General features: G+C 37.5%; 1 protein-coding gene across 6 annotated transcripts in view; it reads left to right on the forward strand.

The window, feature by feature from the left end:
- BICD1 (BICD cargo adaptor 1) overlaps positions 1–17,174 on the forward strand; it is a 245,582-nt gene that overhangs the window by 189,502 nt on the left and 38,906 nt on the right. For all 6 annotated transcript variants that reach the window (XM_042946229.1, XM_042946222.1, XM_042946224.1 and 3 more), the window contains 2 exons: positions 2,858–3,283; positions 15,867–16,961. In XM_042946229.1, coding sequence (XP_042802163.1) covers positions 2,858–3,283; positions 15,867–16,961 — 1,521 coding nt within the window. The remainder of the gene's footprint in view (positions 1–2,857; positions 3,284–15,866; positions 16,962–17,174) is intronic.

Raw genomic sequence — 17,174 nt, forward strand, 5'->3', positions numbered from 1 at the left:
AGCTATCATGTAATTTGGGAGCAGTCAGAGGATTGGTTGAAATACTAGGAAAGGTTAGCAAGTGATAGGTATCCTGAGTTGTCCAGGGAAGGGAAAAGAGAAGGTCAAGAGGAAGATAACTTTACAGTATATAAGCAGGCCTAGAAGAAACCATGATATAAGGACACAGATTCTGTTATCCCAAGCAATTTCCATGATTTGAGTCCATTCTGTCATGGACATGTGAAGTTCCAATGATCTTGTATAACGGTGAGTGCTGTTTGTCCAGCATTATCCATTATTCCTTTCTCCCAATGTATTACCCAGTTTAACTGAGCATAAGGCTACCCAGAGGAAAGATATATTCTTATTCTTTCACCTCCCTTGTAAATAAGTTTCATATGACTAGTATTGCCCAATGGTATATGAGAAGTGATGAGCACCTTTTGGGACATGCGCTTAAAGGGAAGGGGTTAAGGGCCGCCTGGATGGCTCAGTCGGTTGAGCGTCTGACTTCGGCTCAGGCCATGATCCCACAGTCCGTGAGTTTGAGCCCTGCGTCGGGCTCTGTGCTGACAGCTCGGAGCCTGGAGCCTGTTTCAGATTCTGTGTCTCTCTCTCTCTGACCCTCCCCCGTTCATGCTCTGTCTCTCTCTGTCTCAAAAATAAATAAACATTAAAAAAAATTTTTTTAAAAAAAAGGGAAGGGGTGTTCCCCTTACTTTGAGCCACTGCTTGAAACATGATCAAGGTGGCATACTGCCTTAGATCATATGGGCCAGAGTAGAAGACAGCGCAATAAGACAGAAGAAGACTGGTTCCTGGATGACCTTATGATGGAGCAGAGAGTCCTATTGGCCCTTGACTGACTACATCCATAGTGTTACATGAGACAGAGAAACAAACTTCTATCTAGACTAAATCATTCTTACTTAGGTCTCTGTTACATCAGCCAAACCTAAATCTGACCTAAACCTATAACAAAAATTGTTATCCTAACCTTTATGAGATAAGCCATTGCACTGAGATTATGTGAAGAACAGGGGTTGGAGGGTGGAATTAAAGATCCCCATCCTTTAATTTTTTTTAGTATTTCTTAAAATGGAAGTTTAATATAAACACTAAGATAAATGTAAAGCGAAACACATAGTTTATATTAGTATCTAATATAATGACTTTATTATATTACCTTCCTAGTTTATTTTTTCTTCCACAATAATTTATTCAGCAAACACTTGTTGAAGAGCAGAATTCTGTTGGAACATGATGGAAGAATATTGAATCACTGTGAGGGACGCCTAGGTACATAACAAGTATTTCCTCCTTCTGAGGAAATTACCTCTGTGGAGGTAAAAGAGTTATTAAATTAAAAAGTGACGTGTGAAAGGGGAACCACAAGAGACTAGAGATAGAAAACAAACTGAGGGTTGATGGTGGGGAAGTGGGTAAGAGATGTGCTAGATGGGTAATGGGTACTAAGGAGGGCACTTGTGATGAACACTGGCTGTTGTAAGTGAAGGATCACTGAATTCTACCTCTGAAATCAGTATTGCACTGTATGTTAACTGATGTGGGAAGGAAATGGCAGGTAGAACTAAATTTCCTTATAACCTGCAGCCCACTGACAAATACTTGAGGCAGGCAGAGTAAAATGTTTCTCCGGGAACTCCCTGCTGTCTTAATGCTAATGATTTACTAGAGGGAAAAACTATCTTAGCTTGACAATAGCTAGGCCTCCAGTATCCTGTGAGTCTTCTTTAGCATATGAAAATCTCTTTGGAAGCTTCCTCTGGACTTTATCTCCCCCAACTCCCAAATATATGACCAGTCTCTTCACAGGGTCTGGGGCAGCTCTTCCTGCTCATGGGTCCTGTCCCCGTGCTTTAATAACCATTTTTGCACCAAAGACGTCTCAAGAATTCTTTCTTGGTCGTGGGCTCTGGATCCCACCCTCACCCCAAAAACTTCATCATTTGCTAAAATTTAAATTCAAAACAAAAGAAAACAAACAAAGTGGCATGTCGATTTAGAGTAGGAATCTCTTTCACTTGTGGGCATTCATGGCCAAGAGAGTGTTTAAGCAGGCAATTTGATTCTAATTCAAAAGAATATTACATTGATAACTATATATATATATATTTGTTATTAGATAATCAGTACCGCTATTCCAGATTCTATCTGTAAGCACATAAAATTGTTCTTTGTTTTGTTTTACTCTCACACATATTTTCTTGAGATTAAATTCTTATTGTGATATTTTAGCTAATTTATCTGAGTATAAAAATTTCCTTATCATTAATAATTGAATAAAACAAAATAATAGTGACGATAAAATATTTTCTTGGTTGTAAATATTCTGATAAACTATGTTGTTTGTTTGTTTGTTTGTTTTAATTCCTGGGGTTTGTTTTTTTTTTTTTTAGGCAAACAATGCCCCCTTTTGGCCATTGGCTCCTATAAAAAGAAATCATAAAAACAGACACCTTTTTCATCTCTGCTAAGAATTGAATTTATATATATAACTTAACATATATATAGATTATATATCATGTTACATATATAAATTATATAATAATAATATGTTATAAATTATATAATTTACATACAAAGAACCTGTCCTGTGTTACCTTAAGAGTGTATATACTGTGTACTGAGATTTGAGATTTATTTTGTAAAGAAACAATTTATACTGCGCAGTTTCTTTCTTTTATTTTGTTTTTAGTTAACGTACAATGTTATATTAGTCTACTTGCTATAATGTATGCCTGAAACTAACATTTTAATTTTTTACATAATTAGGTCTACTAGAATGGTTAATGGCAGTGTTGTAAGACCCAAATTTTAGTTTTATGAATCTTCTTTGTCATATCTAATTCAGGTTGAATACGAAGGCCTAAAGCATGAGATTAAGCGATTTGAGGAAGAAACCGTGCTGCTCAACAGCCAGCTGGAAGATGCCATCCGGTTGAAAGAGATCGCAGAGCACCAGCTGGAAGAAGCCCTTGAGACCTTAAAAAACGAGAGGGAACAAAAGAACATCCTGCGGAAGGAGCTCTCCCAGTATATCACCCTCAATGACAACCATCTTAGCATCTCTGTCGATGGACTCAAGTTTGCGGAGGATGCGGGTGAACCGAACAATGACGACAAAATGAATGGGCATATCCACGGGCCCCTTGTGAAACTCAATGGAGACTATCGGACTCCCACTTTAAGGAAAGGAGAGTCTCTACACCCCGTTTCTGACTTATTCAGTGAGCTGAACATTTCAGAAATACAGAAGTTAAAGCAGCAACTTATGCAGGTAAAATCTCTTCTGTTACTGTGAACTTCTTGCAGGCTGCACGGAGCCTGTTTTGTGATATCTTCTTCTCACATTTTTACCTCTAGCTTATTTTTTGAAATATTGCTTCTTCACCTGGCAACCTTGAAAGTATAGTATTTTAGAAAGACACAACCGAAGAGGTGTTGAAAAGAAATCTCTCATTTGCCTGGCTTTAGGAAATATATCTTAGAGCCACAAAGTGGATTATGATCAGGTGTGAAGGGAGAGAAGCCTCTTGATGCGTTTCTAACAGAAGAATTCAAAAGCTTTATATATGAGTGATCTGACTTTTCCACCACAAACAACTGTAGTGTTAAAGAATAACGATACACTTCACAGAAATACTTTAAGCTTTTTTTTTTTTATTTTTTTTTTAATGTTTATTTCTGAGACAGAGAGAGACAGAGCATGAGGGGGGGAGGGGCAGAGAGCGAGCTAGACACAGAATCAGAAGCAGGCTCCAGACTCTGAGCTGTCAGCACAGCTTGACACGGGGCTCAAACTCACAAACCGTCAGATCATGACCTGAGCCGAAGTCGGTCGCTGAACCGACTGAGCCACCCAGGCGCCCTGAAGCTTTTAAAAGTCATGAAGGACTTTCAGTCTACAAATTAGCCAGGATATCATATGATTCAAAATACAGAGCAGGTATAAATCTGAAACCAAGGAGTTCTTATTGCAACATGAGCTAGGCCTTAAATTTTTAGCATCTTCAAATTCAAATATCTTGTGAAGAGTCCTGCCTTTTAAGTTTATCTCACTGTGAAATGGCTTTTCTAGTTTAGATACTGCCTCCCTGCCATACCTTAATCTAGTGCTAATGGGAATCTCGTCTGAAGCATGGCACTGCCACCAACACCATCATCTGAGGGCTTCTTTGTAGTACACATTCTTGGGCTCCATGCAAATCTTCTGAACCAGGAATCTGGTTCAACAGGCTTGTCAGGTGATTAACTCTTTGGTCTGTTACCCACCCCCTCACCCCCCAAGTTTCTCTGCATACAGCTGGTTAGAGGCCATCAGGACTGTGCAGTCATTTATTTCTATGGTAAACAGGGATTATAATGTTCTGCCTCTACAGAAGTGATGGCTAAAAAGTGAAATTAGCAGAAATAAATAAAAATCTGGAGACCGAGTGAAGTTAATTTTATAGGTTTATTGTTAATATTACATCACGAGTTAACACATTGTGCACTTTACCTGCCCTGTGCTCTTGGCTACTAGCAAAGAATTCGTTTTCACAATGTTTAACTGAAATCAAGAGGGCATGGCCATTGGAAGAAAATGAATATATATAGACTTTTATCTGACTGCAAAGTTCAGTTCTGTATAGGTAATATTTTTTTATGTCTTTTTGCTCAGTTCACACTAATACAACTAGATTGATAGCAAACATATTTTAAATTTGTATGTGACAGATAATAAAAGAATTCATGCCCCCAAATTAAATAGAATTAATATAAAATTTTTCTTAAACTATCACGTTGGTGGCTTTAGGATAAAAAGTTAGCATGCTGAGACTTTTGTTTCTTCTTATTAGGGTGGCAGTGTAGATTAGGAAGAGGGGCTTTTCTGCATAAAACAGCACAACAGTTTTCAACTAGGTCGGCCCTTGGGCTGCAAACTCAGGGCTGCTCTCACATTTAATCCTGTATGCCATCTGAAATAATAGAAAATTCTGAAAGAAATGAGTCATGTAACAAAAAGAATGGTAGAGACAAGTTCTCAGCAAGGGAGCGATTCCGGGTTGGAATGTCATTTGCACTGGGGTGGGATGATTCCTCCTTGTCTGTGACTGGTGAGCTACCAGAGGTTTAGCGTCTCTGGTCCCAACCCATTAAGTGCCGGTTACATCTCCTCAGGCAACGCGATGATGAAATGCCCCACCCGTTTCAAATGCTCCAAGGGTCAACTGCTAGTTGAGAATCCTCCTATAGAGAGACAGCACTTTACTCTCCCATAAAATGGGGATACAGACTACCTTCTCCATTAGAGTGGCGTGGTTTATGAGTTAATGTGTGTAGAGTGCCTCGTAAACACTCCATAATTGTGAACTGTTATTACTACTTCAACTCCATAGTGCCTTGAGCACTCTCTTTAGCTTTTATTAGTATTATTAACTTACTGTTGGACAGTTGGCTCCGGGAGAGTCATCTCAGAAGGGACTAATGTGCTCATTGGTAAGAATACAGGAAGGTAACAGTGAAGTGTCAGCGTGAGGTCTGAAAAGGGATGTTCATTTAGCAGAAAGTTAGGGAGAGAAAGACTTGGCCGGGTAACCCTTCCCTCAGTACAGCAGACAACAGTGTACCAGGGTTTAATTAATGTTGACAGTTTGTCAAGATATAAAGAGGCACAGGCACGGCCTTATGTTCCAAAGTTAGCCCCGCATTTAGTTGTGGAAACCAGGCTCAACACAGGAATGGGGGGCTTACAGCTTCCAGTCTCACAGCAACAACACTAACATCTAATTATGGTTTAGACAAAGTCACTGTCTTTTGGTAAGCAACATTTTTTTTTAAATTTTTTTTAATGTTTATTTATTTTTGAGAGAGACAGAGACAGAATGTGAGTAGGTTAGGGGCAGAGAGAGAGACACACACAGAATCCTAAGCAGGCTCCAGGCTCTGAGCTGTCAGCCCAGAGCCTGACATGGGGCTCGAACTCACAAGCTATGAGATCATGACCTGAGCTGAAGTCGGACGCTCAACCGACTGAGCCACCCAGGCGCCCCAAGTAAGCAACATTTTTTAAAAAGCGCACTAACTGGGGCGCCTGGGTGGCTCAGTCGGTTAAGCGGCCGATTTCGACTCAGGTCATGATCTCGCGGTCCGTGAGTTCGAGCCCCGCGTCGGGCTCTGTGCTGACAGCTCGGAGCCTGGAGCCTGCTTCCAATTCTGTGTCTCCCTCTCTCTCACCCTCCCCTGTTCATGCTCTGTCTCTCCCTGTCTCAAAAATAAATAAAACGTTAAAAAAAAATTTAAAAAACGCATTAACTTTTTCTAAGAATGTTTTTCGTTTAAACTGTTGAGTACAAGTATATCGGAATGTATCTTTTCATGCATAATTTATAATCGGATAGGTTTTCCTTAGCTGTGAATCCCCCTTGGGTTTAATTTGTATAAATAAGCAAATTATAAAAACATTACAGGATACATTACCGAAAAGTAATTGCAGTTGTCTTTGATGTTAATGAGGCTTGAAAATAATATGACAGTTCTGATACACAGCAGTACTCTTAATGCACCTTGCAGCATATCCTGTGTGTCAGCACCACTGTCTGGACATCCCAAGGAGCAAGCAATCAGATGTACTTTACGTGTGACTATCTGAAATGCTTGGAGCCAAATGTGTTGAATGAAATGTTCAGAATGTAGAAAGGTAATATACAGCATATACTATATATTTTGCGACATCCCTAATGAGATCAGGTGCAGCAGTGAATGATCAAATACTATTAACATTTTTTTTAATGTTTATTTATTTTTGAGACAGAGAGAGACAGAGCATGAACAGGGGAGGGTCAGAGAGAGAGGGAGACACAGAATCGGAAGCAGGCTCCAGGCTCCGAGCTGTCAGCACAGAGCCTGACGCAGGGCTCGAACTCACGGACCGCGAGATCATGACCTGAGCCGAAGTCAGACGCTCAACCGACTGAGCCACCCAGGCGCCCCACTATTAACATTTTTGTAGTGAAACATGTGACTGTTCACTCTAAGAGGAGAAAATGAGGACCAGAAAAAGGCTTTCATCAGGCAGGTGTAATTTTGCTGCTTGAGGAGTCTAGGGCTGTCTGAATATCACTACCCAGTGAGTTATGATACAACTTTTATTTAAAGCCACTTGCGATTTTGAAATTATGGCTGTCGTGGGGCATTACAGCTGCCATACTTACCGTTCAGGCAGTTCTCAGTCTTGTGTACCTCAGCTTCTAACATCAGAATACTTTGGATATCCCAGCTTGTATTTTCATAATTCACTTGTCTCTTAGGATTTCTTTTGGCCAGGGTCCAAAGTACCGCATCTGAGAGAAAGTTGTGCACCTTCAAATTGAACACCTGTGCTTAGTTAATGTTGACAGTTTGTGGAGACATAGAGAGGCACAGGCAGGGATCTAACACCCTGTACCAGGGAATATGCAGCTTTTAAATTATTCTTCCTGAGAATTAAAGAAACCTTTTGTAAACAGCATACCCAGGTCAAAGCCTATTGGCCTATTCTTATCTTACAAGTTTCCATTTATGCATGTTAATTATGTTTTCCCATCTATGGGTATTTATTTGCCTTGGTTCTGAAAAGAAAAAAAATCTGTTTTTGCCTTGGGTATCAGGAATGATGGGTGAGTTGTTTTACTTCTCTGAGACACATCTATAAAAGGAAGGTAATAAATTAGCCCCATCAGTAGTCTCTAGGCCTTTGTTAGAATTAGGGAAAAAAAAAAAAAAAAAAAAAAATAGGTCCATTTCTAAAGAGGTCATACTGCCATCTGCTGGGAAATGGCAATAATTAATATGAAAATCTAGGACAACTGCAATTTAAATAGTGTCTCTGACAGTTGTATTGCCCTCAAGACTCGGTTATTTAAAACAGATTAAACAGCTTACCCTTGAACAACATGGTTTGAATTGCATGGGTCCACTTACACACAGATTTTTTTTTGTAAATACAATACAGTACTGTAAAGGTGTCCCTTCCCTGTGATTTTCTTAGTAACTTTTTTTCTCTAGCTTCCTTTATTATAAAAAAAACTAGTGTATAACACAAATAACATATAAAATATGTATTAATTGACTTTATGTTATTGGTAAGGCTTCCAATCAAACAGTGCTGCGTTGTTCAAGGGCCAACTGTAATTGATATTTTCCAGTGCTGGTCAGGTAACTTAATTAGTTTTATTAGAATGAAAATAAGTAGATCCTGTCTGAGGAAACTAAATTTCTTAATCTATTTAAAGGAGTCTCTATGCTTATGCTAATATTTCTGCCTTCAATAAATAGCCTCTGTCTAACGTCACATTGTAGAGAGTTTTCTCCTTGGTCAAACTAAGGGGAAAACTTTTGGATTTTTTTCTTTCAGTATCACACTAGCTATATTTTACATTTAATGTGACAAAACAACGTTTCTATGAAACTGAAACTGATATTTTGTTGTATCCTCATGGTTGTGAAAGAATAAAGATTCATATTATATTTAATCCACTCTATTAAAAACAATTTTAGTTTTTCCTATAATAATGGTAAGTGGTCAATTTGCTATATGTCCCATAAGAGTTCAGAGCAGTTTATATATATTTGATTAATTGGTTGGTGTTTGCAACAACTGTATGGGGTAGATAGTATTATTGTCTTCATTTTACAGATAGGGAAACTGAAGCACAGATGTTTTTGTCACCAAAATCAAATCAAATCAAATATTATATGTGCTTCAAAAGACTTACAGAATATTTATGGGGAGAAATTAATTATAAGAAGATGCTCTGTGTTTTTTAAAACTTAAAGTGACATATACAGTTTCCTAGGACAAAGTTGACAACTCATTAAATGATTACAGACTTTATAATTAAAGATTACCTTTAATATAAGCTTTATAAGCAAATGAATTTCTCAGAAGCCTTACTTTTCCTGCCATATATCAAAACATAAAAGGGCATCTATTATCACAACAGCAAGGGAGTCTATGTCATTTTTTAAGAACTTTCTGGAGATATAATTCACATAAAATACATCCACCCAGCTAAAGGGTATAATTCATTGTTTTTTAGTGTATTTACAGAGTTGTGCAACCATCACCACGGTCAATTTTAGAGTATTTTCATCACACCAAAAATAAACCATGTACTCATTAACCACTCCAGCCCTGAGCAACCACTAATCTATTTTCTGTCTTTATAGATTTGTCTATTCTAGACATTTGATGTACGTGGAATCATACAACAGGTGGCCTTTCATGACTGAGTTTTTCTTTTTTCTTTTTCAATGTTTATTTATTTTAGAGAGAGAGCATGAGCAGGGGAGGTGCAGGAAGGGGGGGGACAGAGGATCCTAAGTGGGCTCCATGCTGACAGCAGAGCCCAATGCAAGGCTCAAACTCACAAACCATGAGATCATGACCTGAACTGAAGTTGAACCCTCAACAGACTGAGCCACCCAGGCGCCCTATGACTGGCTTTTTCCATTTAGCATAACATGTTTGAGGTTCATGTATGTTATAACATATATTAGTATTTCATTCTCTTTTCTTGGCAAGTAATATTCCATTATTTGGATATACTGCATTCTATTTATCCATTTACCAGTGATGAACATTTGAATTGTTTCCACTTTTTGACTGTTATGAATAATGGCATGAACATTTGTGTACAAGTTTTTGTGTGCACATATGTTTTAATTCTCTCCAGTATATGCTTAGGAATGGAATTGCGTGGTCCTTTGGCAACTCTGTTCCTCCAGTTGATATTTCACTAGATTGAACTTTTTCATAGTTCTTGTTTGTCAGGGAACAGATATGCATTGCCAGAATAGTTTTACTTCAAGCAGAGAAGAATAAATTATTTATTTCTGATTTCTATTTGTGTATGTCAGTCCTAGGTATACCATTACAAGAATCACACTATCCATTCAAATTGAGAGTCAGTTGACCATGATAAAGACTTTATGAAAATGAATAGCATATAGGGGTACCTGGGTGGCTCAGTCTGTTAAGCATCCAACTTCGGCTCAGGTCCTGATATCACAGTTTGTGGGTTCAAGCTTTGTGTTAGACTCTGTGCTGACAGCTTGGAGCTTGGAGCCTGCTTTGGATTCTGTGTCCCCCTCTCTCTCTGCCCTTCCCCTGCTCACACGTTCTCTCTCTCTCTCTCTCTCTCTCTCTCTCTCTCTCTCTCAGGAAGAAAAGGAAGAAAAGAAAGAAAGAGAAAGAAAATTAATGGCATATAAGCAGCTTTGATTTCTTTTCTTATAAAAGTCCTTTGAAAGTGCAAATTCTGACTATCTTTTCTTTTGTTCTTCCACAAAAGAGCTATCAGTACTCAATACATATAAATGTGTTCATTTAAAAGATAAACATACAGTGAAATTAAAAAATTTCTATGGGAGGGACACGTGGCTCGGTCAGTCAGTAAAGGATGCAACTCTTGATCTCAGGGTCATGGGTTTGAGTCCCACATTAGTGGTAGAGATTACTTAAAAAAATTTTTATGGGACATAATGACAATAATAATAATAGTTAACATATATTGTATACTTATACTGGATTAAAGAGTTCACAAATTCTGCATTCAAGTTTTCTGGCAAAACAACCCGCCCTACCATAAAAAATAAAATACTCAGTTCCAGATAGAAGATGAAGATTATAGAAGATGAAGATTTTAGTCACTATGGAAGATGCTAATTAACAGAGCAAGTCTCCCTTGGATAAGTTCTTCACCAATAGAGATTAAAATAGTACCCTTAAAATGAATAGTAATTTTAATCTTTGAAATGCTTTACATGTCTTAGTTTGTGCACTGCTTCTGAAATCCAAATATAATTTAAGGTACTCTAAACCTCAATAGCTAAGCGAAAATATCATGCTGAAGTTGTATAAAATTATCCACAATTTAGTTATCATTGGAGGGGGAACAGACCAACCATAACTGTCTGGAAAAAATGTGTGTGTGTGTGTGCGTGTGTGTGTGTGTGTGTGTGTGTGTGTGTGCGTGTGTGTAAATTTTGGTATCATTCTCTGTTCAAGTGATTCCACCAGAAATATACTGAGTGTGATAATTAATACTGTATGTGGAAAATACAGACATGAAAGAGACAATGTCCTATTTGATATTTTCTGGAGAGACTATCATGAAGAACCTGACAGATTTACCTTGTAGCCTTAGAAAATGTTATTTGTAAATCAGAATTGGCAGAGTACAGATTGAAATTCTCCTAATGGTATCACCTCATGTATTATAACACTGTTTACTCTAAAAACAAAGTTGAGACATATTTAGTGCCTTTTGTTCTGGTCCAATTTTTATTTTATTCAAAGGCTTTTTGGAAACAGCTTTGTCTGTTGTAATCATATATACTAATCAAATGATGTTTAGGTTTTTCAGAGTAAATACACTTAGTTTTCAAGAGAAAAAAATTCCTAAAATAATACATTTTCATTGATATTATCTACAATATCAATAATAGAATATTTAGAAGATTTTCTGTCTCCCTTATCAAAAATTCAACTGACTTGGCTTTTCATCAAGTACATTACATAATTACCTGCATTTTTCATTTAAAATTATTGCCCAATAGTCTGGATAAGTCCATTCATCTTCGGCTATGGTGATACAGTTTGTTATATCTAATGAAACCCAACCAGGAGGATTTGTATTGAAATATGTCTTGACTTTGAAATGAAATAGTTGCTTTTGCAAATACAGATACAAATCTGTGAAACAAAGGCATTTGCCGTGTAGAAATATTTTGGTCATGGGAATGACCAGTTACCCAAATGTTAACAATGGCTAACATTAGAATACCTGGAGCGTTAAATTCACTATCGTACTCAATCATCCTTTTGTAAGTTAAGAAACTTGCCCAGAGTCATAGAGTTAGGTAAATGTTGGTGCCAAGATTAGAGTCGAATTCTCTGATACTACAGCCTAGTTGGGTTTTTTTTTTTTTTAACCTGTAATACTATTCTTTTGGAATATTTTGGTTTCTATAGCCATAATATGTACCTTGTGGATTGTGTTCCAGATATGGGCAAGCACTATGTCATAAAATCAAAGCTATGACTTAGAAGGCTCCAATAATAAGATAACATAACTGTATTTTTAATTCTAATTTCATGACTGTACTATACATTTGATGTTAGACAAAAGGCCGAGAAACGATGAGTGTACTATACAGGCAGTCCTTGTTTTGCATGATATTGATGGGTCATAAATGATTGTGTAAACTGAAACCATGCAAAACAAACTCATAATTAATGGAGAAAATTCAATTGTACTATGATCTTTTTTCTTTCTCTCTCTCTTTTTTGTTTTGAAGTAAGGTCTATGCTCAATGTGGGGCTTGAACTCATGACTCCAAGATCAAGAGTCACATGCTCTACCAACTGAGCCAGCCAGGTGCTCTTTGTTTTGTGATCTTTAAAAATTTTTTATCAGAACATTCAAAACTCCCTTATTGTTGGTTATAAATATATAAAGAATTGAAAAAATAGTAAAACTACTTAGTATACTGTGATCCAAAAATTAGAAACATATTTAAAGTTTTCCTTGTAAAAAACTTATCTTTGAGATAAAAATTTAACCCTCCCCAAAATAAACTAGGGAAATTAAATTTATGTTTTATAGAATATTAAAGATATCCAAGCTTTTGAAACAGAAATTCGAACTGTGCCTCCTCCCCACCAAACACTTATCAAGAATAGTTTGATCTTGCCACCCTCTCATCACATAATTTATTATCGGAACAAGAATCTTTTCTATGCCTTGTTAAATTGTCATACTCATAAGTTTGGATCAGCTTTCAACATTCTATCCTTTGCACTTTCAGTGTCTGAAAATATCTCTGAGAGTGCCTTTAGGTGTGCCCATATCATTTCCTCTAGAACCTTTTAATCCTTTTTGTAACAACTATTCTTTTGATTTATATCGATACCTCTCCATCACCAAATTGCCTTGGCTGCATATCTAAATTCCTTGAAATGGCATCAGGGTCAATATTCGCAAATTCAACCGTTTCTCCTGTAACTCCATTTATGTTTAATTCAGATTTCACTTCCAATGTGTCTCTCTTTGTTTCTTTGCTGCTTGTTCATTCCCTCCTTCCTTTTCTTTTTGTTTTTTCACTTTCCCTCCCTCCCTTTCTTCCTTTCTTTTCTTTCTTTCCATCTCTCTCCCTCCCTCCCTTCTTTTCTTTTCCTTTCTTCTCTTTCCTTTCTCTTCTCTTTCTTTCTTTCTTTCTTTCTTTCTTTCTTTCTTTCTTTCTTTCTTTCCCAATGCCCTCTTTGGACTATTTTTGTGAAACATCATGTGGGTTTATCACTGGAAGACGGTGAGACAACACAACTACACTTTGCTGTCTGTGAATGAACTGAATAACAGATATGCAGTGACCAATCACTGAAAGACTTTGGAAGAAGTAATGTAATTGTTCACTGGTCATGATGTTATTATGTAATGATTTTGTATATTGAAGCAGCAAAGTTTATACCTTACACATTGTTCACAGTTGATGTACCAGTCATCAAAATTCAAACTGTGTTTTGGGGGACTGGTGTTTTAACTAACGATGGTCACTGAAATTAATACATATTAGAACCTTAAGTGAAGACTCTCTCTATATAATAATATGAAGGATATCAAGTATCACAAAGAATCATAAAAATATTACTCTACTGTATTACAAATTTATAGATAGCTATGGATCTCCTAAAATAATATGCTGATATAATATTAATTATAGTTTAATAATTGATATTATCATGTTATTATAATAATAATTTTATTTAACCCCTAGGAATTTAGAAGTTTGGAGGGATATAATGTATGATTCAGGAAAATTTTAAAGTTCAAATTGATAAATTACTTTAGTTATAAAAATATTCAACATCAAGCTGTTATCTTTAAATAATATTTAAATATTTAAATAATAATATCAATATATTAGTAATATCAATATATTGATACTGTATTTATAGAATATATTATATTATGTATTATATTATTATGTTATATATTAGTATAATATCAAATATTAACAATATCAATATTTGCTTATTAAAAACACATTTATGTCATAATCACGTAAAAACTTTTAATTCATAATGATTACCTGAATGGAGGGAAGAAAATGTTCTTTTAAATATATATACTTAACACAAATATGTATTTAAATATATATATACTTTTTGTTTTTTAATTTTTTAGTGTTTATTCATGTTTGAGAGACACAGAGAGACATGACGCGTGAGGGGGGGGATAGAGAGAGAGAGGGAGACACAGAATCCGAAGCAGGCTCCAGGTTCTGAGCTGTCAGCACAGAGCCCAACATGGGACTCGAACTCACAAACCATGAGATCATGACCTGAGCTGAAGTCAGATGCTCAACCGACTGAGCTACCCAGGTGCCCTATATACTTTTAATATTTATTTGTTTTGAGAGAGAAAGAGAGCAGGGGGAGGGGCAGAGACAGACGGAGAGAGAGAATCCAAATCAGGCTCCATGCTCAGCACAGAAGCTGATGTACGGCTTGAACCCACAAACTGTGAGATCATGACCTGAGCTGAAAGCAAGAGTTAGATGCTTAATTGACTGAGCCAGTGAGGCACCCCCAGGAAATGCTTTTTAAAATTCTCCAATTATAGGGGTGCTTGGGTGGCTCAGTTGGCTAAGCATCTGCCTCTTGGTCTCAGCTCAGGTTTCTGGAGTTCGAACCCCACATTGTGCTGTGCTGACAGTATGGAGCCTGCTTCAGATTCTCTCTCCCTCGTTCTCTGCCACTCCACCCCTCTCAAAACAAATAAATAAACTTAAAAAATTCTCCTATTATAATTTCTTATAAACTTATGCTTTTTTAAAAAAAATTAACGTTTATTTATTTTTGAGACAGAGGGAGACAAAGAGACAGAGCACGAGTGGGGGAGGGGCAGAAAGAGAGGGAGACACAGAATCCGAAGCAGGCTCCAGGCCACAAGCTGTCAGCACAAAGCCCAACATGGGGCTTGAACTCACGAACTATGAGATCATGACCTGAGCACAAGTTGGATGCTTAACCGATTGTGCCACTTGGGTGCCTTTTTATAAACTTATGTTTAATGAGACAGTATTTTACATTGATATTAGAATTTTTTTAATATACAATAATACTACCTATGTAATAACAAAACTGTCATGTTAATCAAATATATTGCTAATTTTTAAAATTCCTGTTTGGACTGAAGGAATTGAAATGGTTTATAAATTGTTCTTTTAACCCTAAAACTCTATGTTTTTATATTAAAATCTATCAAATTTTGAGCATGTCTGTTTTGGAGATCAAATGCTTATTTTTTATTTTAAGGGGATGGTTAGTGTTCCCAGCATTATTTAGTAAGTTAAAGCCTTAGGTGTTAAATCTGATTTTTGGTTGAGCTCTCAGAAGGAAAGGATGATTCATAGGCGCCTTGAGACAGTCACTTATCCCACATGAACTTAGGAGCATATATTCTCCAAGGCTCTGAGAATAAAGACAGTGCTAAGTACCATCTCTTGAAGTCATGTTGTGTTTTCTGCAAGATGTTAAGATAAAAATAAGATTGTTTGGATAACATTCAGGTTTCATGAGTGTATGTGTATAATGCATGAGAATTTGGATGAGTAAATATGCATAGCATAATTCTTTTAAAATGATGTACTTTTAGACTGATTGACTTACCAGAACTGCTGAAATAAGAAAACACTCCAATTTAATTTGCAATAATGGAGACATTGGCTCTGCTGCAGTTATTTTAAATGTATACATGCCTGACTGTGAATGGATCAAGTGCATCGTTGGCATTGCATTGAAATCATTCAGACACTTTTTTTTTTTGCCATCACAGGTAGAGCGGGAAAAGGCCATTCTTCTGGCCAATCTCCAGGAGTCACAGACGCAGCTGGAACACACCAAGGGGGCGCTGACAGAGCAGCACGAACGGGTGCACCGGCTAACAGAACACGTTAATGCCATGAGAGGCCTACAGAGCAGCAAAGAACTCAAGGCTGAGCTGGATGGGGAGAAGGGCCGGGACTCAGCAGAGGAGGCCCATGACTATGAGGTGGACATCAATGGCTTAGAGATCCTTGAATGCAAGTATAGGGTGGCAGTAACTGAGGTGATTGATTTGAAAGCTGAAATTAAGGCCTTAAAGGAGAAATATAATAAATCTGTAGAAAACTATACTGATGAGAAAGCCAAGTATGAGAGTAAGATCCAAATGTATGATGAGCAGGTTACAAGTCTTGAAAAGACCACCAAGGAGAGTGGAGAGAAGATGGCCCACATGGAGAAGGAGTTGCAAAAGATGACCAGCATAGCTAACGAAAATCACAATACCCTTAATACAGCCCAGGATGAGCTGGTGACATTTAGTGAGGAGCTAGCCCAGCTTTACCACCATGTATGTCTGTGTAATAACGAAACCCCCAACAGGGTCATGCTGGACTACTATAGGCAAAGCAGAGTCACTCGTAGTGGCAGCCTGAAAGGGCCTGATGATCCCAGGGGACTTTTGTCTCCACGATTAGCCAGGCGGGGTGTGTCATCCCCAGTAGAAACAAGGACCTCATCTGAACCAGTTTCAAAAGAAAACACAGAGGCCAGCAAAGAACCAAGTCCAACCAAGACCCCCACAATCTCTCCTGTTATTACTGCCCCACCATCATCTCCAGTATTGGATACAAGTGACATCCGCAAAGAGCCAATGAATATCTACAACCTTAATGCCATAATTCGGGACCAAATCAAACATCTGCAGAAAGCTGTGGACCGGTCCTTGCAACTGTCTCGTCAAAGAGCAGCAGCACGGGAGCTGGCCCCCATGATTGATAAAGACAAGGAAGCCTTAATGGAAGAGATCCTCAAGCTCAAGTCCCTGCTGAGCACCAAACGGGAGCAGATTGCCACACTGAGAGCAGTACTGAAAGCCAACAAACAGGTGATCTCATTCTACTGACAACACATGCTATCCAACGCTTTCTTAACTAGTTAATTCTTTAATGGTTTTAGTGTTCGTTATCATCAGGGTGAGAGTTCAGATTCCTGGTCAGCAGAGTAATAAATCAAACTACGTCTCAGTGCCAGATCAGAATGTAATAATTATTTTTCAGTGAGTGAGTAGATGATACAGGAGAGTAGCTATGCCCCTCTA

Source organism: Panthera leo, chromosome B4 (assembly GCF_018350215.1).
Source record: "Panthera leo isolate Ple1 chromosome B4, P.leo_Ple1_pat1.1, whole genome shotgun sequence".
Lineage (NCBI taxonomy): Eukaryota > Metazoa > Chordata > Mammalia > Carnivora > Felidae > Panthera > Panthera leo.